The 24,184-nt window shown below is 42.5% G+C and overlaps 1 protein-coding gene across 3 annotated transcripts in view; it reads left to right on the plus strand.

The window, feature by feature from the left end:
- The first annotated feature begins 3,189 nt into the window (after positions 1–3,189).
- Positions 3,190–24,184, plus strand: part of Bcl2l13 (BCL2 like 13) — a 48,977-nt gene continuing 27,982 nt past the window's right edge. For 2 of the 3 annotated variants that reach the window (XM_055604200.1, XM_055604201.1), the window contains exons 1-2: positions 3,275–3,351; positions 12,594–12,755. In XM_055604200.1, the coding sequence (XP_055460175.1) occupies positions 12,644–12,755 (112 nt within the window). In that variant the 5' untranslated portion in view covers positions 3,275–3,351; positions 12,594–12,643. Of the gene's footprint in view, positions 3,352–12,593; positions 12,756–15,185; positions 15,195–24,184 lie in introns of all 3 variants that reach the window. The other variant, XM_055604202.1, reaches the window with a different exon arrangement.

Consider the following 24,184-nt stretch of genomic DNA (forward strand, 5'->3'; position numbering starts at 1 on the left):
GCAAGTGAACTAGAGCAGTTTGGGAGGTTCGGAGGAGGTGAGAAGGACCAGAATGTTAGCATGGATGTTGAGATGCATATAAGTTTGAATAGGGATTTAGGAAGTTTGGAGGCCAGCATGAGCTTTAATATACAACCACTGGAATATGTCAATGAAGAGCCACAAATCCTTTCTGCCACAGGCATGGGAAATGACCCCTTTTGACAGATGGGAACCTATTTCACAAGTTCCTGAGGAATTCTGGCTTTATCTAACACCAGAAATCCTTCTACAGTTCTAGCCAAGACTGATGTATGTCCTTCATTTTAAAAGTAAACTGAGAAAAAAAAGTAAACTGAGTCAGGGGTGGTATTTGTAATCCCAGCACTTGGGAAGTAGAGGCATAGCAAGTTCAATGCTAGTCTGTGCTTCAGGAGACCTACCCTAAATAAATAAATAGCCAGGCATGGTGGTGTTCTCCTGTAATCTCAACATTGAGAAGCTTGAGGCAGGGGGATCTCAAGTTCAAGGCCAACTTGGGGCTATATAGAGTTCCAGGTTACAGTGGGAGACTTAATAAACTTATAAAAATAAAATAAAATAATAGAATACAATAGAATTTGGCATGGTGGCACATGCCAACCCTGGCAGTTGGAATATTGAAGTAAAAGTGTTGTGGATAAAAACATGTTTTTGTTTTGGTCCCAAGTGTGGGATGTGGGACTGATTCAGATTGTCCACAGCAGCAGACTATTTGCCTCATGAGGACCCTTGGAAGAGCAGTTGGTGCTCTTAACCACTGAGATATCCCTCCAGCCCCTTCCTGCCCCTTTCTAAGTGGTGCTCTTCCTTAAGGACTAAGGTTTGATTCCCAGGACCTACATGGCAGCTCACAAACATTGATAATTCTAGTTCCAGGTAATGTAACACCCTCTTCAGACACTAGGTACTCAAGTGGCACTGAGAGGCCAAAGAATTAAAAATTAGTTTTTTGGGTGGTTATTAGATTGAAGTTTAAAGCACACCTGAACAAGGGCCAGACAGGTGGAGATATGCCCAGCCACCTTTGGGAGGAACCAGCCTTACTGCATTCTTTCCTGCCCACTAGAGATACAGTTGCTGGGAAACCGGCCCAGATCACCCCTCTCCGATAGCTAGCAACAGCCAAACTATACTGTTAATGGTTTTGGTGTCTTCCCACAGCCAATCAGTTCAAAATGCAACATCCCCTTTTCTGTTTCAATCAATAGGTGTTTACCAGGCTGGAATTCCCCTGCTTTGGGCATGCTGGGAGGGACTGGGACCTTTAAATCACCCTCCTACCATGAGCTTGAGGCTCTACTCTCAATCGCTGAGTCAGTGAGGGTATGGGCCAGAGCTTGCTCCAGCTTGTAATAAAAAGATCCTCACGTGTTTTGCAATGCACCCCTGGCAGTGGGGTCTTGCGAATAGGGCACAACAGGACACAGACATATATGTAATCGAAACACCTATATACATTAAAAAAACAAAAACAACCACATTTAAAAGGTTTGGGATTATAGTACAGTTGGTAGACTTTGTGCCAAGTTCTATCCCCAGCAACATATACACAGGCATGCTAGCCTATCCCTGAGACTATAGCACTCAGGAGGCAGAGACAGATTCAAGGTTGGATCTGTCTACAAGCTACACAGCAAGTTTGATGTCAGCATGGGACACATCCCCCCCCCAAAAAAAAAAAATCCAAACAACAAAAGCATACCAGTTAAATAGAATTCAGTATTTTTGTAATTGTGCTACTATTATCACTGTGAATTTTAAACATTTTCATTACCCTCTCCTCAAACATAGCCACTGGCAGTCACTTCCTATAAGTTTTTATTGTTTGCTTTGAAACATTTGTGTGTGTGTGTTGGGGCGGTGTGTGGACAGTGTGGTCAGAGAAATCTTGCTAGAATTGGTTCTCTTCTTCCACCCTGTAGGTTCCAGAGATCCAACTCAGATCATTAGGCTTGCAGCAAGAGCTTTTGCACCTGAGCCATCTTGTTCATTCGCAGTCAGTTTTGTAGTCAATCTTTTAGTTTAGCCAAGCTGGGCAGCACACTCCTTTAATCCCAGCGCTTGGGAGGCAGAGGCAGGCAGATCTCTGTGAGTTTAAGGTCAGTCTGGTCTACAGAAGGAGTACAGCCTTTGTTACACAAGAGAAACCATGTCTTGAAAACCAAAACACAAACAACCCCCCCCCCCAACAAACCTTTTATTTTATTTTTTAAAGATAGGATTACACTATGTAGCCTTGACTGCCTGAAAATAGCTTTGGAGACCAGGCCAGCCCCTAATTTATGGCAATCTTCCTGCCTTCTGAGTTCTGGGATTACAGGTCTGTACAAGCACTGGGACACTTTTATCACTTCTGATCTGACCGGTTACAACCGCCTTTTAACTCCTAACCTCGGGCTGTCCATGTTACTTCAACTCAAGAACACAGGCTGAAACAGGAGCTGGCTAATGCAGGGTGTAGTTCATCTGCTTGCCTAGATGTCTTGACCTTTTTACGTGGAGACACAATCGTCAACTACAAACTTCAACTAGATAACCAGGTTATAAACACCATCATGTTTTAAGTAAATCTTCGTATTTACAGCCTATCTTGGACCACAGGTTGGACATGCGTTCATAGAATCAAGGATCAAACATTCCTAAGCCTAAACTACAGTCAGGGCAGCTTGTCAGGCATTGTGAGTACAAATGGGTTATTACCATAAGATTCCCTTTATCACCGTGGTGCTTGGGTTCTGAATTGTCTCTGCTTAGACCTGTCTTTCCACCCTGTCTTTAATTGCTTTCTCAACTTGCAGGACAACCTCCTGGCGGGTGGCTGAGAACCTGGCTGGCCCCGGGCGGCACTTGTCACGGAAGGCACAGCTCTGCAGATCTGAGCATCTGCGATGCCACCAGCCTCTTATCCCACACAGGGATGGGCAGGCAAATGGCGTCTACCTCAACTTTGCGCTACCTACCACCGGAAATGACTTCGTGAGGGCACTTCTGAAGTACAGGAATCTAGGATTTGAGTGTCAGGGGAAAGAGAGGCAAAGGACAGCGCCGAACACAGGTCACGCATGCGTAAACTGACCATCAGGAGTCGGTGACCCCCGCTTCCGCTCCACCGACAGAGCCGCCGACTTCCGGCTTGGCGCCACGCTCTGGCCCCGCCCCCACGCTACCATGACGGAAGCGCGCCAGGGTGACCTCACCGTCCAACATGGCGGCGGCGGTAGATTAGGTCCGCGGGTCGAAGCAGCCGCCGCCGCTCTCGGACCCTGTGGGAAGCACCTGCTGCTGCCACCGCCGCCTCCTTCGTCCGTTCTGGGGCAGGGCCGCAACCAGGTTAGGGGAGCCGGGTCCCGGGGGGGCCCTGGCGGGGGGCCAAGCGGCTTTCCCCCGGTGAGGAAGGGGTCTCGGGGTCCACCGAGCTGATCGCCCCGTGCTGCCCGCGACTCGGGACCCAGCGGGAGGGAGGGAGCACCGTGCTGCTCCGGCCAGGAGTCTCGGAACTTTGGGGTCCTTTTGGGGCTAATCGGACCTAGCCCGTACGCTCCACGACCGGCGGCTTTTGGACGAGCTGTGTGGCTGCCTGAGGCTCACCCTTGCTCTACATTCTGTTCTGCACACGGATCTTGGCTTCGAGAGCCGGGGTCTGTTTTGGGGGGCTGGACCGGGAAGCGTGTGCCATTCACTTAGAACGACTGTAGGTTAGCCTTGCTGGTGGTTCCCTGTCACAATGTTAAAATCCTGCTTCTCAGTCTTGGCACTGCAGTTTTGACGCCCATTCCCACTCCACCCCCACCCCCAAGACAGAACAGAACCAACTAGGCCTTCTTACCCTATGGAGGCGATACCATTTACACTAAATCTTTTTTTGTTGTTGTTGCTTTCTTTTTTTAAATTCTCATATTCCCACGGGATCCCACACTTCTTGCTTTCATATTAGAGTACTGTGAAGAAGGAAGCCCAGGCTTCCCAACTTGGGGCTTTTACTTAGGGGGAAAAATTGAACTGGTCTGCCTAGAAATTCGTATGCTCTTGGCTTTGTTAAGCAATTTACCATTCCCATGTACAAATGTTTGTTTATTCAACAGATCTGTTTTACTCTGTGTTTAGAAGAAGTTTTGAACTATGCTGACAGGCCCCTCTTCCTTCTGATGTTAAAGTTTTTGCAAAATTTTCAAAATTTCCCTTGGAGGCTTGTTGTGAACCAGAATGTTGATGTACTCTGCCCTAACTTGTGTGACCTTAAATGAATTGCCACACCCTTGAAATACATACCTTTCTCCCCCGCCTTTTCTTCTTAAACACAGTAGAACATTAAGCAACTGTGTGGGTAGTGAGCCACTTATATTTCATATACACAATTAGATAAATGTATCTTCTGTTTATAACAATGAATTGAAAATATTTAAACCATCACTATATAATAGGCAAGGGCTTTGCAAGTCCCTTTGCTCTGGGTGATCAGGCAGTATTCTATTCTAAATATTTTTTTTTTTTTTCCAACGGCTCATAGTCCTTAAAATAACATTGTTTTGTTTTTTGATCCTCATGTATCCCAAACTGGCCTTGAACTCAGATCCTGCTCCTCCTACCTCCTTTGTATAGAGATTCAGGAGTACCCAATCATGCCTGTCCCTTTCATCTTTCTTTCTTGTTTTTTTTTTTTTTTTTTGAGACAGGGTTTCTTTGTGTAGCCTTAGCTTTTTTAAACCAGGCTGCCTCTGTGTCCCCGAGTGCTGGGATTACAGGCATGTGCCACCTCACCCATTGCCTGTCCCTTTTAAAAAATTAAATGTCTGATGATTATGATTATTGTGGATGTAGGTGTGTAGGGCAGTAGGCGGTTTGCTTTCTTAGGATGAGGGGATGAGGAGGATGGGACAGGGTCTCTATAGTCCTGGCTGTCCTGAGCTTTCAGCCTCAAACTCAGACATCCACGTGCTACTGCCTTCCGAGTGTTGGGACTAAAGGCATGCACCTCCACTGCCTGGAACATTTTTTCCTTTTTTTTTTTTTTTAAGATTTATTTATTTATTATGTATACAGTGTTCTGTCTTCATGTACACCTGCATGCCAGAATAGGGCACCGGATCTCATTATAGATGGTTGTGAGCCACCATATGGTTGTTGGGAATTGAACTCAGGACCTCTGGAAGAACAGCTGAGCCATGAGCCATCTCTCTCACTCTTCTCTTTTTTTGTCCAAGCTGATGTAGAGGTCAGAGAACAGCTCGTAGGAGTCTTCTCTGCTTCTACTGTACGGGTTCTGGGAGTTGGTTAGGCATGGCAGCAAGTGGCTTTATTTACCTGGGAGCCATCTTGCCCTCTGTCCAAAGTATTTTTTTTTGCAAATTTTCTTAGGAAACATTTTAGACATAAAATTGTAAATATTTAGTATTTTCATTATTTTTTCTCAGTTTTCATTCATTTTGAGTCATATTTTACTCCAAATAAGTGAAATTATCACCAAGATGTACACATGTGTTTAGATGTATTGATTTTATTCTGTTCGATTGTATGTGCACCTGGTGCCTGCAGGGGCAGCACAGAGAACACCCTGGGTCAGGAGTTACCGATGGTTCTGAGCCACGGTGTGGGTGCTGGGGACCGGACCCAGGTCCTCTGCAAGAGCAGTAGATGCTCTTAACCTCTGAGCCATCTGCAGACCCCGCACCAAGAATTAATTTTTTAAATTAATAAGTTTTTTTTTTTTCTTTTTCAAAACAGGGTTTCTCTGTGAAGCCCTGGCTGTCCCGTACTCGCTTTGTAGTCCAGGTTGGCCTCCAACTCAAAGCAATCCACTTGCCCTTGCCTCCCGCAGTACTGGGATCCCAGGCATGTGCCACTGTGCCCGGCAAGAATTTTTAGATAGGTTTTCCCTATATGGCTCTTATTTGGTCTTGAACTGTGATCCTCCTGTCTCAGCCTCTCAAGTGCTGAAATCACAGGCCTTTATCATCCAAATCTGGCTTAAGAATAATATTTCCAGCACTTGAGTTTTGTCCTTTGCATGCTGGGCTCTTACTGAGGTACACCCAGTCCCTTTGGCTGTTGTTTGCTTTGTGTTTTTGTGGTACAGGGCTTGAAAACAGGTCTTCAGGCTTTCATGTGCTCTACTGCTGAGCTACGCGCCTAGCCCAATAGTAGCTGATATTTTTGTTGTTTCTGTTTTTATGAGATAGACTCTCACGCTCTGGACCTCACTGTGTAGCCCGTTCTGGCCTCACATTGGTGGCAGTACTGCTTTAGCCTTCTGATTGCTAGGATTGCAGCTGTGTTCCACCAAGGCTGGCTGAGAGCCTCACTGTCGCAGCTTCCTCGAGATACCATTAATTTACCATACTACTCAGTTACATAATGTAACGGCTTTCAGCACATCCAGAGTTGCACAACCATCATTGGATTCTCATCACTTCCCAAAGAAGCCTCATACCCCCTGGCCATGTTTTGTTTTTTTTTTTTTTAGAAAAATCTGTAGCCCAGTCTTGAACTTTGGATACATCTGTCACAGTTTCAGTGCTAGGATTGTTAGGTGTATGCCCCCATGCTTTGCAGTAGCCATTTTTTAATCCTTTCACCACCACCGTTTCTCCTTTTTCTCTTTCTCTCTTTTTTATTTTTTGGCTTTTTGAGATAGTGTTTCTCTGTGTAGCCCTGGCCGTCCTGGAACTCACTCCGTAGACCTCTCCGTAGATCCTCCTGCCTCTGCCTCCTAAACGCAGGGATTAAAGGCGTACGCCACCCATGCCTGGCTGGACAGTGTTTTAAGCTTATGTCACGTGACCCTTGTAGTTCATCTTCCCAAGTATCTCAACGGACAGGCTCATACCACAGTGTCTAGCTTATTTAACTTAAAGATTATTTTTAAGTCTGTATCCCTGTGGGGTGTGTACCTGCCTGAGGAGGCAGAGGTGTTGAATTTCTTGGGGTTGGAATGTGAGTAGTGTCGCATGTGAACTGTGAGCCATGGGTGCTGGGACTTGAACTTGGGTCCTCAGCAAAAGTGGTGCATGTTCTTATCTATGAAGCGTCCCTTGAGCACCCCCTCCCCCCAGTTTTGTAAAGCAGTTTAGAGTTGTTTCTTTTTTGGCTGTTCGGTATAGTGATCTTGAACACTCACATCCAAATTGTGGGTAGGCATATTTACATTTCTCTAGCACATACCTAGAAGTGGAACAATATATATCTGAATTTTGTTTTGCTGTTCTATGGGAAGCTTAAAACTTACTGTGAAAGTCAGAATCTGTGTGTAAGGTGGAGGGTTTCATATTAGGAATTCCCCTATGAGTGCATTATCTGTGAATGCCAACTGCTGAGTGAGGATATTTTTGGGCAGTTGTTAACACAGGATTGAACCAGAGTGTTCCATTACGCATGTTTTAACTGAAGGGGACAATCAACAGTAGCATAATAGCAGTGTCTCTCTGTAGCAGTGCGGCTGACTGGGATATAGTCCTTTGCAATTTTACAGATTTAATTTTGTATGTATATGTGTGCATGTGTGTGAGTACTAAGGCGTGTGTATGCACGTGCATGGAGAGGCCAGAACTCAATATTAGGTTTGTTTTCAGGACTATTGTTTCCATTTCTGTGTGTGTGTGTGTGTGTGTGTGTGCGTGCACGCATACCTTTGGGTTTTGTGTCCAGGTCTTTTTTTTTTTTTTTAAATAATTTATTTAATTTTATTTTATGTGCATTAGTGCAAAGGTGTCAGATCCCTTGAACTGGAGTTACAGACAGTTGTGAGCTGACATGTGGGTGCTGGGAGTTGAACCTGGGTCCTTTGGAAGAGCAAACAGTGCTCTTAACCACTAAGCCATTTCTCCAGCCCGTGTCCAGGTCTTAACACAGCAAGTATATTACCTATCTCCCCAGCCTCTACTGACCCTGGAATTTGTTTGAATTTAACATCTGGAAATTTTGAGTGTAATAGCACATGCCTGTTATCCTAGCTCTTAGGGGCCAGAGGTAATAGTGTAACTGCAAGTTCAAGACCAGCCTAGGCAACATAACAAGTTCCAGGTCTGTGACATTGAAGGACCCTGTGTCTGAAAGAAAACCACCAAACAGAAGATTCTATATGAGTTTGGGATAGCGTTCTTAACATTTGTGAGGCCCTCTGTGTGATCCCCAGTGTAACCTCTTGCACTCTGAAAGCCATTGTATATTTAAACATTTGTTGTTTGTTTTTTAGAGACAGGGTCTCACTGTGTAGCTCTGGCCACCTGGAAGTTGCTATGTAGACCAAGCTAGCCTTGAACTCACAGAGATTTGCCAGTTTCTGATTCTTCTGTATGGGATTAAAAATGTGTGCTACAAGCCTGGCCTCTTAACTTGTTTTTTTGAAACACGGTTGATTTTGAACTCTTAGTTTTCCTCTGCCACTGAGTCCTGGGGAATTCTACACCACACATAGTTTAATCATTTTTGGTAACATTCAAATTAAATATTTATGTTTTTCTATTTCTTTATTTGTTGTGAATGTGAGCAAACAAAGCCCTAATTTCACAAACACTGACAGCCTTCAAAATTGTATATTAAATTTAAATAAATCTCCAAATCTTCAGTGCATAGATATGAAAAATAGTTTTTAATAAAGATTATTCAGTGATACCATTAAAGCATAGTAAGGATTACTTATTCAGGGGCTTGCAGGGGACACAGAAACCTTTCGAACAGCTCTGTGGTGGGGTATGGGTTGGGTTAACTCTGAACACAGGTAAGTGGGAATTTCTAGCCAAGGAGCAGTATGGGAATTAGTAGATAGGTAATCACTGAGAATAAGATTAAGTATAAGAAAGTCTGACTAAATTGATTGATATCATTCTTTGTAAAGACAGGCCAGGTGATCAGACATCAAGGATGATGAGATATTAAAGATTATTTTGGCCAGGCTGGTGGTGAATGACTTTAATTCCAGCACTCAGGAGCCAGAGACAGGTAGATCTTTGAGTTCAAGGCCAGAGTGGTCTGCATAGTGAGTTCCAAGCCAGCCAGGGATATAGAGAAAGACCCTGTCTTAGCTTTCCCTCCCCCCAAAGAAAATATTATTTGGCTAAACTCAACAGGGTCATTTTGCTTAAATTACATTTTATTTTTACAAATGTTATGTGTGTGAACGTTTGCCTTCATGTATGTGCATGTGCCATGTTTGAATCTCCTGGAACTGAAGTCACAGTTCATCGTGTGCTGCCGTTCAGGCACTGGGAACTGAATCCAAGTCTTCTGCAAGAGCAGCAAGTGCTCTAAGCACTGAGCCTTCTCAGCCCTACAGTGAGACTTTAAAGGGAAATGCGCAGACCGACCTGGAGGGTGGTTTAGAAGCCTGACCACAGTTTGAGCAACAATCTGTCAGGGTTCTGTGTAGGAGAGAAAAAACCTCTGACCTTGCATCTCAGGGCTCTTCAGAACCTTACCAGAATGTCTGAGGTCTACAGCTTGTGAGAGACTTCTACAACAATTTAAAGGAGCCTGTAGTGAAGCAATAGGAGCATTCTGAGGGGCCTTTTCAGGAGCCTCACCCTAGGCCATGCTCACAATTCTGGTAAACCTGAGGAAGACTGGTAAAACAAACCCTGGTGAAAACAGAAGACTCCCAAATATCCAGTCCTGGAACTCTGCATTCTTGATGCATCGTTTTGGCTGTAGTGGCCACACTTAACTTCTGGTTTTCTTTCTACTGTTCTAGACTGGGAGGTTTCTGCTGGAACTTCACAGTTTGTTTTATGTTTTTGTTTTTTTTTCTTACATTATTTATTTATTATTTATACAATGTTCTGCCTGCATGTGTCCCTGCAGGCCAGAAGAGGGCACCAGATCTCATTATAGATGGTGGTTGTGAGCCACTATGAGGTTGCTGGGAATTGAACCCAGCGCCTTCAGAAGAACAGCCAGTGTTCTTAACCTCTGAGCCATCTCTCCAGCCCCTACAGTTTGTTTTTGTTGTTGTTTTTTTCTTGTCCTTTGTTTTCTTCTTCTTTTTTTTTCTTTTAAGGCATAGTTTCTCTGTGTACCCCTGGCTATCCTGGACTCATTTTGTAGACCAGGCTGGCCTCAAACTCAGATCCACCTGCCTCTGCCTCCTAAGTGCTGGGATTACAGGAGAGCACCACCACCACTCAGTGAACTTCTTCAGTTTTCTTCTTTGGTCTTGTTTTGTGATCCTCCTGCCTCAGCCCCCTTAGTGCTGAGATCACTCCCACTGCTTCTCAAAAAAGTTGTTTTTTTTTTTTTTTAAATTGTATATGGAGCAGGTATGTGCCATGATACACATGTGGAGGGGGAGCAGGTGTGTGCCATGATATATGTGTGGAAGGGGAGCAGGTGTGTGCCATGATACACATGTGGAGGTCAAAAGATGATTTGTGTATGTATATACTGTAGGAAAAACAGAGTAATAAGAATAAACAAATCTTTTAAAAAGGAAAAGGCCAGACTGGAGAGATGGCTCAGAGGTTAAGAACACTGGCTGTTCTGCCTAAGGTCTTGAGTTCAATTCACAGCAACATGGTGGCTCTCCACCATCTACAGTGAGATCTGGTGCCCTTTTCTGGTGTGCAGGCACACATGCAAGTAGAACACTTATTTTTAATAAATCTTAAAAAAAAAAAAAAAAAAAGGAAAAGTCCTTACGGTGGTCAGGCACTTGTCTAGCAAGAGCAAGGTTGTAGGTTCTATCTCTAGTACCTAGAACCAGAGGGAAGAAAACTTTTGTCTTCTATTTCAAGAATGTAATTATACTCCTAGCTCTATGAGTGAGCATGCATGTTTCAGAGACTTCTAAACTGAACTTGAGTATAGCACTCTTCATATAAGGTAATTGATGGGAAGTTGGCCTTCCAGGTGGCTGAACTGGTAGGGTGCTTACTGCCCTCATAATAACCTGAGCTTGATTCCTGGAATCCACGTATTGGAAGGAGAGAATCAGCAATCCAGTTGTCCTCTGCCTCCATCCACATACAATGGTCACACACACAGTAAGTTTTAAACTTGATGTAGAGGCTGGAAGGCTGGCTCAGTAGTTAATCTAAGACCACTTGTTCAGTTCTCAGTACCCGAGTGGTAGCTCACATCCGTCCACTCCAGTTTCAGGGGATCCGTAAACTCTTGTGACCTCAGAGGTATGAGGCACCTATGTTACACGTAGGCACAGCATTCATACATAACATAGGTCTAAAGTGTTTTAATGGCTGTAGAATTTCTATAGACACTTAAATAAAATTAGGTTTCAGTAAGAGCCCAGTTTGAAATAGTAAAACTAATTAAAGCTCTTTTAGATAGAAAAGTTACTCAGGAAAAGAGTATTGAGTTGCTAAAAGAGAGTGAGTTAGGTAGCTAGGCAGTGGTGGTGCACGGATTAATCCTCTAGAGGCAGATCTCTGATCTGGTCTACAGAGTGAGTTCCAGGAAAGCCAGGGCTACAAGGCTGTCTCAGAAAACCAGAAGTGTGAGTTAGGCACCAAGAAAGCAAGCTGTGGAGACAGACAGGAGCCAAGGAGAAGTGATTAGACTCAGCTAGGGTCAGGTTACTGCCACTGGCTTGTTGCAACTGCCCCTTCTAATTCACAGAAGATTAAATAGATGGGATGTCCCACAAATAGGAAAATGGCTTTATGGCAGCCAGACAATAAGTAAGCAAAATAATAGAAAGGCAAATGTCCATTATAGTGTTGCTGCTGGCTGATACATGGTAGACGTCAGAAAGCTTATTTTACTTATTTGTTTATTGGTGTGTGTATGTGTGTCCTGCATGCCTCTGTGTGAGTGTGGAGGTCAGAGGACAACTTGTGGGATACTAAGTGCAATTTATAATTCAAAGATCTTCATTTTAAATTATGTGTATGTATGTGCACAAGCCCATGGAGCCCAGAGACATCAGATTCCTCTGGAGCTTGAGTTACAGGTGGTTGTGAGGTGGGTGCTGGGAACTGAAGGTGGGTCCTCTGCAAGGGCATGCTCTCAACTGCTAAGCCTTGTTTCTAGCCCCACAGTCCATGATACAGAAATTGCTTGCCATTCTGTGTAGCTCCCTGAAGTCTTACAGGTTGCTGTGTCCTTCCAGGGAAGTGAATTGTATCTTTGTCCAACATATCCACGTAGTGATGAGTATTTGTAGATTTATTATTAAAAGCCATGAAAAAACAGAAATGGGATGGGGTTCAGGATATCTCCAATGAGTTCGCTACGCGTGTGGGAATAGGAAAATGAGGAAGTTGCAGTGAGATGGCTCCTGGGTAAAGGTGCTTGCCGTGCAGTCCTGGCAACCCGAGGTGGATTCCCAGAAGCATGTAAGGCTGGGAGTAGAGAACTGACCCCATATGCACACTACGGCATGGTGTGGCCCTCCGTCAGACGGTGCAGGGTGCAGACGTAAACAATAGACGAGTAAAAAACCGGAAGAGGAAAACTTACTCTTGATTTGAATAGTTAAGTTACTGTTTGTATAGAAATAAAACAGTTAATTTTTAAAGATTATTGGAAAGAAAACTGTGGAGACATTTACTTGGGGAATTAGATGAGGAACTGGGATCAGTGGGGAGATGGATTGGTTTAAACTGAAAGAAACTTTTTGTTTTTAGGTTTTCAGCATCCTTAAATAGACCTCCTTGGAGCTCCCTCAGCCAGTTCAATGGCGTCCTCTACTACTGTGCCTCTAGGATTTCACTATGAAACAAAGTATGTTGTTCTCAGCTACTTGGGACTTCTCTCTCAGGAGAAACAGCCAGGTCCCTCACCCCAAGGTACTGTCTTTGGCTTATGATGGTTGTGTTGCTCATTATAAGGATGTGATCTGTAGAAGTATTTGCATCTGAGTAATTTCATGTATAAGATCAAGTAATCCCACTCCTGTTCCACTCCTAGTTGCAACCACTTTTAATGGTTTTTGCATTGTTTTGATTTTTGGTTTGTTTGTTTTTTGTTTTTTTTTTTTTTCATTTTGTTTCTTTTCAAAACTTATTTACTGCATGAGTGTGTGTCTGTGGGTGTGTATTTTCCATGATGTGTGTGGTGGTCAGAGACAACATTGGTGATAGATTCTTTCCACCTACCCTAGGGGCCCTAGAGCTCCAACTCAAATCGTCAGGCTTTCAGGCATCTTTACGTACTTAGCCATTTCATCGGACTTTTTTTGTTTGAGTCACGATCTGGCCATGTAGCCCTGCCTGTTCTGAAATTTGTTACGTAGCCTGGGCTGCTTTTTAATTAACTCCTTCTGCCTCTGTCTCCCACATACTGGGAATGTAGGCAGGTGGTCTGGCTTGTCTTCCTTTCTTTTAAAGATTTCTATGTATGAGTGTTTTTCTTGAATGCGTGTATGTGTACATGTGCATGTCTGGTGCGTGTGCAGTCAGAAGAGGGCAACGGATCCCCTGGACTAGAGTTATGGATAGTGTGAGCTATCGTGTGGGTGCTGGAAATCGAACCTAAATCCTCTACAAGAGCAACAAATGTTCTTCACTACTGAGCCATCTCTCCAGCTCCTTAATGTTTTTAAAGATTTAGGCAGGTGCAGTGGTGCACGCCTGTAATCCCAGCACTTGGGAGGCAGAGGCAGGTGGATCATTGTGAGTTCGAGGCCAGCCTGGTCTACAGAGTCTAAGACAGCAAGGGCTATACAGAAAAACCCTGTCTTGAAAAAAAATAAATAAATAATTGGCTTTTATTTTGTGTGTGGGTGTCTTAGTATGGTTTTATTGCTGTGAAGAAGTACTGTGATCACTTCAACTCTTTTTTTTTTTTTTTTTGAGACAGGGTTTCTCTGTGTTACAAGCCTTGGCTGTCCTGGACTCTCTTTGTAGACTTGGCTGGCCTCGAACTCACAGAGATCCACCTGCCTCTGCCTTCCTGAGGGCTCGAATTAGAGGTGTGGGTCAGCGCTGCCTATCACTGCAACTCTTTTAATGGAAAACATTTCACTAGGGCTGGCTTGTAGTTCAGAGGTTTAGTCTAGTGTCATCTTGGCTGGAAACATGACAGCATGCAGGCAGACATGGTGCTGGGGAAGGACTGAGAGTTCTGCATCTTGATCCACAGGCAGCAGGAAGAAAACTGGCTTGAGCTTCTGAGGCCTCAAAGCCCACCCCCAGCAACACACCTCTTCCAGCAAGATCACGGCTCCTCAAACGTCACTCCCTGTCAGCCTGTGGGGCCATTTTCATTCATTCAGACTACCACACGCTCACTCGTGCACAAACACACCACACATAAACACACATTTTGTGTGGTTATGTGAGGTCAGTCAGTGTATTCTTGGCAGAACTGGAACTCCATATGAAGACCATGTTGGTCTTGAATTTACAGACATGTACTTGCCTCTGCCTCTTGAGAGGCAGTGTGTTTGCAGTCAAATGCCTGGTCTTGGTTTTGATTTTGTTTTGAGTAAAGGTCTTGTGTACACCAGACTGGTCTTGTGTGGTGGAGCATACCTATAATCCCAGCACTCAGCAGGTAGGGCCAGGATCACCAGGAATTCAAGTTCATTTTTAGCTACATAGGGAAATCAAGGCCAGTCTGGGCTACACAAGACTTGTAAGACACTATAAGGTGTCTTACACTAAAAGGCTCAGTAGGTAAAGGGGCCTTTCAGAAAGCCCTATGACCTGAGCTTCATCCCTGGAACCCACTAGATAGAAGGAATGAACCTATCTGAAGTTTCCCCTAAACTGTAGGCATGTGACATGCTGTGCCTGTACACACATTCAGGCTAAATTAAAACAAAATTTTTTAATTGACTATTGTATATTAAATTTATATAAGTTCAGATATCTGATACTTTTTATTTTCAGTATACTATCAGTATTATCATGTTGTATGTACTTGTCTTTATTTAAAATTGATTTATTAAATTTATTTATTGTGTGTGAGAGAGGGAGGGAGGAAGGGAGAGGGGAAGGGATGGAAGGAGGAAGAACAGCCAGTTTGTGAGTTAGTTTTCTCCTAGTACCATGTGAGTACTGGGGATGGAACTCAGGTTGCTTTCGTGGGAGTAGCTTAGTTACTATGAGAGTGGGTTTATTTTGGGGTTAGCAAGATGGCTCCGAGGATCAAGATGCTTGTTGTGCAAGTATGGTGGTGACCTGAGAACTGACCTGAAAAAACTTCACTTCTGCACGTAAGCTGAGGTGTGCGCATATACACATGCACGCACATAAGTAATACGACGTTTTTAGCTGGGCGTGGTAGTGCACACCTGTAATCCCAGCATTCTGGGAGGTAGAGGCGCTCGGATCTCTGTGAGGCCAGCCTGGTCTGCAAAGTGAGTCCAGGACAGCCAAGGTTATACAGAGAAACGCTGTCTTGAAAAACAAAACCAAACTGCAATAAATAAATAAATAAATGAATGAATGAATGAATAAATAAATAAATAAATAAATAAATTTTATTTAATTAACAAAAACAACAAACCAAAAAAAATTTTTTATAGTGAAAACCATCAAAAGTAATCTAAAACTAGAACTGATCTTGTATTGCTCATGTTGTCTCTCTCCCTTGTCTCTTTTTGTGTCGTTTTTATTGTGCTTTTTGTTTTGTTTTGTTTTGAGATAAGTTCTCTCTCTGTATCCCTGACTGTGTGGCAGTTGCTATGTAGACCTTCAGCGCTGGGATTAAAGGCCTAGACCAGCACTCCCAAATCTCTCCTAAGACTTTCCTGGAGGGGTGCGGTGTGGATAGACCGCTGGATCTTTGGAGGTTACGGGCTCTACATACTGAACGCAGAGTTTGGTTCCAGAGGTTGGCGGAGTGGTTGACCCTGTGCTCAGAGTTGTCATGCTCTCTTATTGACAAGATTTGCTTACTTCTGTCTTGCTGTCCACTTCTAACATTACATGCATTTGTCACCAGATATGGCTTGTGTCTTCATTTTCATTTGGATCAAGATAGTGCTTTATTTTTCTTTGGATTCTTCTCTTTGACTTTTGTGTTACAGGTACACTAATTAATTTCCAAGTATTCAGGGATTTTTATTTTTATTAGTTTTTTTATTACTGATTCCTAGTTTAATTCTGTCGTTATCCGATTTAATGCAGCATGACTTAACTCAACATCCTAAATTATTCTTGCTTGGCTACCAACTGAACCACTTTGAAGTTACTTTTCATTGTCTTTTCATTTCTTTCTTTGTTTTTGGTTTTTTGAGACAGGGTTACTCTACTTTTTTTTTTTTTTTTTTTAAGAAGTACTCCTGTTATTGAATGCCCCATTTTAAATATTTTAATTTTTCTTATCATTGGTTCCCTGTAAATTGGGAGTATTTTGATGAGTTTTTATAGCGGCTGATATTTTTGATTTTTGTATTACAGGATAGTAAACACCATACCTTGCCTTTTCCTGATAACAGGAATGTACGCCATTGTGCCTTAAAGCTAGACTTTTCAAACTTCTTCTCTTCCTGCTTTCCTACGTCACACGTTATTTGCAGGTGAAGTAAAAGAGAAAGCTGTGCTGTATTGGTTGGCACGGTAGCTGAATGGCGCGTAGGTACAGCAGTATCCCTGCAGTTTGTGGCGAGCAGCAGGTGAAGCCAAAAACAGTCTGGCTTGCAGCTGTCATCTCCGCTGGCCCCAAAACAGCCCTCAGCTGCACACAGAGGAGTGTGGCTGTGCTCCAGTTAATTACACTTTGGGCCCGGAATTTCCTGTTCATTCGTCTCTCTGTTCTTTTCTTTCTTTTTGGTAGTACTGAGACTGAATCTGGAACATTAGGAACAAACAAGTACTAAACTGACAGCTGTGCCTCTTTTCACCCATCTGAAAAGTTAGTGAGGCAAAAGTTACTTTTATATTACTTACAGGTCTGTCTCCAGGAATTTGGAGATTTAGTGTTTATTAGTCTTTTATTACTGGTTCCTGGTTTAGCTCTCTTGTGGTCTGGTTAAATGCAGCATGGCTTTATTAACTCAACATTATAAATTATTCTTGCTTGGCTACCAAGGTGATAGCGTTAGTGACAGTATGGGAGTGTTGGCCAAGGCCACAGCATTTGCTATTAACTTCTTTTTCTAGATTCTTGCAGTCCCCACCTTCACAGCTGATTTTGTGTACATGTTTGAAGTTTTTGTTTTTAAAATTTACCCTCCTTCTGGGTGCTGGAGAGATGGTTCAGTGGTTAAGAGCACTGCCTGCTCTTCCAGAGGACTGTGGCTTAATTCCCAGCACCTACATGGCAGCTCTTAGCTGTCTCTAACTTCAGTTTCAGAGGATCAGACACCATTACACAGACATGAGTGCAGGCAAAACACCCATGAACATGAAATAAATTATTTAAAAAAATTACTCTCTTCCTCCCCTTTATTTTGAGACAGCATTGTGGCCCAAGAAGGCCTTGAACTTTAGCTACTCCTGTCAGTCCTTCAAGTATATATTGTCAGCCTCTGTTTTTGCAGTAGTTAAACAAACAAACAAATAAACAACAAACAAAAAGTTTGCTACCCAGGCTTGAGACATTAGAAATCCTTTAGTTCTTTTTTATTTGTTTTGATACAGGAGCTCTCTATGTAGCCCTGGCTGTCTTGGAACTCTTATGTAGGCCATGCTGGCTCTCACTCACAGACATCTGCTTGCCTCCCATTTTCCAAGTGCTGGATTAAGGTGTGTGCCTCCAGGCCTGGCTATCCTGTAGTGTTTTGTTTTGTTTTTTGAGACAGGATTTCTCTGTGTAGCCTTGGCTGTCCTGGAACTCGCTTTGTAGACCAGGCTGGTTTCAAACTCACAGAGATCAGCCTGCCTCTGCCTGAGTGCTGGAATTAAAGTGTGCACCACCGCTGCCAGACTGGTTTCCTTGTAAGATCAAGCACACAGTATGTATACATAAGCATTTTTTTTTAAGACAGCGTTTCTTTTTGTGGACTTGGCTGTCCTAGAACTCACTCTGTAGACCAGTCTGACCTCATAGAGATCCACCTGCTACTGCTGGGATTAAACCACCACTGCCCCTCTTTCTTTTTAACAGTAGTGGGTCCCAGTGGTAGGGATAAACCAGGGCCTTGCTGTGCTGAGTAAGTAGTCTACCACTGAGCCTCATCTCTAGTCTCAGTAAGCTATATTTTAAGGGGCATTGAGGCAGTCTTACTACTTATAGTCCCACTTGGCCTCAAGTTTTTGACCTGTCTGCCCAAGCCTTCTGTATGCTGAGATTACACGCCTGTACCACAAGCAGGGCTTAGGGTAACCTTCCTCAAAGAAAACGCTAGTTTCTTGTTGCTGCCTTGTTACCCTGTTTATTCCCTGAGAGGTGCTGTAGAACTCCACCCTGCCATCGTCGGTGAATAGAGTTTATTATAGCGCTGTGGTTAGGGTTTGCTTGCAAGTTTGTGGAGCAGTGAATGTGAGAAGTGGCTAAGTAAGGTGGTGCTGTTCATGACTGAGGATTTTCTGTCACATTACAGATTTGTCATTATTTCCTAAATGAGTCGTGTTCTGGGTGTAGACTTCTCTGTGAGTAATGAACTCTTCCATACTTTTCCTCAACTAGTTAAGTCTTCTGTTCTGCGCTAGTTTGTGTTAGTTACTTTTTTCTTTCTTTTTTCTTCTGTGTGTTTTTTGTTTGTTTTTCTTTGATATAGGGTCTCTTTTAGCTTGGCTGGCCGTAATTAACCTGGGATTACCAGTGTGAGCTTTCATACTTGGTTTGAATTGTATTTTTTGACTACTTGAAATTCTTCTGCCTTTCATAGTTTATGTCAACTAATAACTTTATATACTTGGCATAGACTACCTCGTTTCTCTACTCAGTAACACAAAATAAGGAGACATTTCTATTCTTTTTTTGTGTGGCATTGGGGGTTGAACCCCAGGCCTCATGGATGCTAATTATGTGTCCTACCTCTGAGTTACATACAGCCTTAGCTTTCTATAATTATTTTTTGAAAGGATAGTTGTCAACAGTAATGTGATAGTCAAATGCATGTGTATATGTGTTTATAATATTTAGAGGAAATGTTTTATTCCTTCTTAAACTGCTAGTGCCTGCTGTTTTTCTAATTTTCTATGAATTTGACTCTTTTAGGCATTTCATATAAAGTATTTGTCGTTTTGTGACCTGTGTTTCACATTGTAGCGTGCATATATGAATATATGTACAGACCACATTTTGTTTATCCATTCCTCTGTTTTCGGAGATTTGGGTTTTCCTTCATTTTGGCTACTCTGAGAATTCTACCTTGAACATGGATGTACAGTTTCTGCTTCAGTCCCTGCTTTCAATTCTTTTGTTATTTTGAGACTAGGTCTCATGTAGCCCAGGATAGCCTTGAATTCTTTCTGTAGCTGGAGGGGACCTCTAGCTTCTACCTCTGAGTGTTGGAATCATAGGTCTATGGACTTTGAGATGACTGAGCAGGTGAAACATGCCACACAAAACATACCTGCTTTATGTGACTCTAGGGATGGAACCCAGGCCTTTATGCATGTGGGCAGGCTTGCAGCCAGCTGAGCTACATTCCTGGCTCTTGCAATTCTGTCTGGTATATCTCCCAGATATAGGATTGCTTTGTCGTATGTAATCCTATATCTAAATTTTATTTATTTATTTAGACTTTTTGAAGTTGGGTGTTAGGGGATCTCAGTTCCAGACTGGCCTGGAACTTACTGTGTAGCCTAATTTAGCTTCAAACTCCTAAGATTATTATAAGTGTGAACCACCATACTTGTGTGTGCGTTTGTGGGTTGTGCATATGGAGGTCACAGGACAACTTGGTAGAGTCGGTTCTCTCCATTTTCACGTGAGTTCCGAGGGCTGAACTCAATTCACCACACTTGTGTAGCATCAGCCTGCTGAGGCGGGATAAGCCCTTAGCCCCGGCCCTTGGTATGAGCTTGTGTTTTTGTAGTAGCTAATGCTATTGTACATACTTTTGTGTGCTAGCTGGCCATTTGTGTGCCTTTGTTTCTGTTTTTGTGTAGGTCATTTATCTTCTACCGTTGAGCTGTAGGGATATTGTTTATTCTAGATTCCCAATGTGGTTTCCAGGTTTGTTTGTGTTCCTTCTGTTTAGTGATTTGTCCTTTTTACTTTCATCGTTTACTTCCTGCTATTAAATTTTTGTTTTGGTGAGGTTCAGTGCTTGTTTTCATTGATTTCTTATGCTTTTGATGTTACTGCAGAAAGCACTGCCTAGAGTTTCATAACTTTATCTCTCAAATGTAGGTCTCTGATCAATTTTTTTTTCCCCTAAGATGGGGTTTCTCTGTGTAGCCTTGGCTGTCCTGGACTTGCTTTGTAGACCAGGCTGGCCTCGAATTCAGAGTGCTCTGCCTGTCTCTGCTTCCCCGAGTGTTGGGATTAAAGGTGTGTGCCACCTGGCTCCCTCTAGTCAATTTTTTGTGTGATGTGTGTGTATGTGTGTGTGAGTGTGAAGTAATAGTCGGTTGATTCTTTTGCTTTAGAATATTTAGTCCTAGACCATGTATTGAAAATGTTTTTTTTCCTTGAATAGCTTTGATACCCTTCTTAAAAAGTAGTTGACAGGATGGATATGGTGGTGCACGTTTGTCATTCCATGTGAATTTTAGGAGTCTAAAGCAGGCAGATGGTGAGTTTGAAGCCAACCTGGGCTACCTAGTAAGATTTAGTTTTAAAAATAGGTAAATTTGGTTAAAAAGAATAAGTAGATTTAGTTTGAAAAATAACTAAATCTTCATAGTAAATATAACTAAATCTACGTAGATTTAGTTTACAAACCTATCAAATCTATGATCATAAATCTATATTTCTAGTTTTAAACTAAATTCTGTAGGTTTTATTGTAATCTACTATTCTTTGTTTCTGAGATAGTCTCATGTAGTAACCTCATTCTCTGGATAGTGAGAGTCCAGCGTGTGGGGCTTTATGCTGTCACTCTTTACAACTTATAAAATTGGGAGGTGATGTTAGTTGAGGTTCATGTTTGTTTGTTTATCTTAATTTACTTTCTTTGCTGTGGTAAACAGCATGATCATGGGGAGGAAAGGGTTTATTTGGCCATGTCCTGAACACAGTTCATTGAGGGAAGCCAAGGCAGGGGCTCAAGCAGGGCAGACTGCTACAGGTGGAGCTGAAGCAGAGGCCATAGAGGAATGCTGCTTAATGACTTGCTCCTCATGGATTGCTCAGACTGTATTCTTCTACAAAAGAGGATCACCAGCCCAGGGTGACAACTGCCCACAGTGGGCTGGCCTCACCCATGTGGATCATTATTCCAAAAACAAAAGTGTTCCATTGCCTCACCTACAGGCTGATATGATGGAGGTATTTTCTCAATCGAAGTTCCCTCTTCCCAGATGACCCTAGTTTATATCAAGTACACACACACCCCTCCAAACTAACCACCGCAGGGTCTCGCTGTGTTGCTTTGGTGGCCTGGAACTCACAGGAGATCACCCGTCTCTGCCTCCCAAATTCTGGCACTCAGCCACTTAACTCAAAAACCTTATTTGTTTATTTGTTTAGAGACAGTCTCACAATGTAGCCTTTGTTGTCCTGGAATTCTGTATGTAGACTGGACCAGCCTCAAATTCATAGAGGTCCATTTCTCTCTGCCTTTAAGTCTTGGGATTAAAGGAGTGCACCACTATGCCTAGCCTAAAAAAGTTATATTTTAGACTTATTGTATATTATGCATCTTAGTGTTTTACCTGCCTATATGTTTATGTGTCACATGTATACCTGGGACCTGCAAGGGTGAAAAGGAGAGTATCAGATAGATAGAACTATAGTCATGAATGATTGTGAACTACCCTGTGGATCTTGGGACCTAAACCCAGATTTTCTGTAAGAACAACAAAAGGCTGTTTCTCTCTCTCTTCTCTTCCTCTCTTTCCTCTCACTCGCTTCCTCCCTCTTTTCGTTTTGAGACAGGTTTTCTCTGTGTGTCTTGGCTGTCCTGGACTCACTTTTAGACCAGGCTGGCCTCGAACCCAAAGAGATCTGCCTGCCTCTGCCTCTCCAAGTGCTGGGATTACAGGTGTGTGCCACAGTGCCCAGCTAAAGGGCTATTTCTCTAGTCTTCACCTTCTAGATAATTTTACTATGTCCCAATTGGGAGATTTGTAGATGCAGAATTTACTTCTATTTGATTTGCTCATTCAGTTGGCCAAAATTTGTTAATGATACTCAGTTTAAAAGCACTGCGCAAATTTTAGAGCTAGGATATGCTGATTGCTGACTCACTTAACTCTTAGTTTGGATTGAAGTGGGTGGACTTTAGTGTGCTAATGTCTATTTATCTTTGAAATATTTCCCTGGATTCATTGAACAGGATTTATGCTGCATTGGCCCTACTGTGTAGCCGTGCACTTTAGAATGTCTGGATGGAGAGGATTAATTAGATGAAGATCACTGAGTCTGTCTGTCCTTGGGTAGCTAGCTAGCTAGCCTTTTGTGCCCTAGCAGCAGTAGCCTTTTTCTGGTTTAGGCTTTCCACATGGCTTATTATCAAGTATGACAACTTGTCATGTGTAATCAATGTCATGTCAGTTTCATGAGAATGGGCTCTCTAATCAGCTGCTTCGCCTTACTCTGGTGGGCTGTGAGACATATGGCAACCAAGACATTGCCGTTTACTATGTGGGTTGGGGGTGGTGCTAGGGCTGTGTGGGGCTGTGTGTGTTTTGGATGCGCATATTTTCCAGAAAGAGGCTTATGACAGATGGCATTGCTTATTTCTTATTTGAAACTGTGGATCAAAAATTATAATTATACATTCTAGGGTTTAGTAAAAAGTCACTTAACACAATGATCTATCTCTCTCTCTTTCTCACTCTCATTCTCTGTCCAGACTGTCCTTGAACTTGTGAAGATTCTTTCGCCTCAGTTTTCCAAATGCTGGTATTACAGGCATGAGCCACCACTGCAGACAGAGATCTGTTTTTGAATATTGTTTGTCATGGATTATTGGTATATGGGCAAATAATGATGAAGACTGGTTGATTTACAGACTGTCAATCTAAAACTAAAATCTATGTCTTGGTTATTGAATACAATTCTCATTAAGTATGGAGGCAGTAGTTGAGATCTGATTCTTTTTCTTCTTTCTTTGTATTCTCTATCTTGAACAAACTGCCATAAATAAATGGTATATTTCTTGTCATGTGTACGTGATTAGTCAGTTTTCATATTCTGTAGTAGAAAATCTCTTCTCAGTTTCCTTCTTTTAAATTTTGCAATTTTAGTAGCCTCAAAGCAGTAGCAGATAACTATTTCTCTGCATTTGTATATGAACCATGGTGTGTGTGTGTATATATAAGTTACAGAAATTCAGTCAGGTTTCTTTTTGTATGGCTTTCTCTGCAGTCAGCTAGTTTTATTTACCTATTGAACGCAGTGAGGTTGTGTTATGCACATATTCTTCTGTCCCCTATGATTCTTTAGGTCCGTAACACAATAGATAGTGACAGCCACTGCTAGCAAGTATTTGCGTTTCTTTAGTTGATGTTTGACATAAGTCTTAGACAAAGAAAGTGTCTCAGAGTATTTGTAATCTGGTCGGAACAAAGTATAACTCATGAGATATAGGCTAGAGTACATGCAAGTGTTTATCTGTGTGGCGCAGACTATATGATACTAAAGTCTTTTACTGACCTTCAAGATAGGTAAGTGAAATTGAAGAGTAGGACTGTATCACAGTTGATAGAGTGCTTGCCTAGCATGCATAAAAACCTAGGTTCAACCTCCAGCACCACATAAAACTGGACATGATGGCACACAATCAGAAATTCAAGGTCACCCTTCATTAAATGGTGAGCTCAAGTCCAGCCTAGGAAAGTTGAGACTCTGCCTAAATAAATAAATAAATAAATAAATAAATAAATAAATAAATAAATAAATAAATAAATGAAAAATAAGTTCACTGAAGAACACAGTGGAGAAGTAGACTTAAATTGGTCCTTGGAGGAATAATCAAATCAGGAAATAGAATAATCAGGGAAAAAAAAGGCAATAAGGTAAAAATGAAGCATAATGTGTTTTGTTTATTGAATAGTGAAGAAATTGGTGATGAATTCATACTGGATTGCTTCTTAAGAAATAATCTTGGGGACTGGAGAGATGGCTCAGAAGTTAAGAGCACTGGCTGTTCTTCCAGAGGTCCTGAGTTCAATTCCCAACAACCTTATGGTGGCTCACAAGCATCTGTAATGAGATCTGGTGCCCTCTTCTTGCCTGCAGGCATACATGCAGGCAGAACACTGTATAA

Source organism: Psammomys obesus, unplaced genomic scaffold (genome assembly GCF_907164565.1).
Source record: "Psammomys obesus unplaced genomic scaffold, mPsaObe1.curated_primary_1811, whole genome shotgun sequence".
Classification (NCBI taxonomy): Eukaryota; Metazoa; Chordata; class Mammalia; order Rodentia; family Muridae; genus Psammomys; species Psammomys obesus.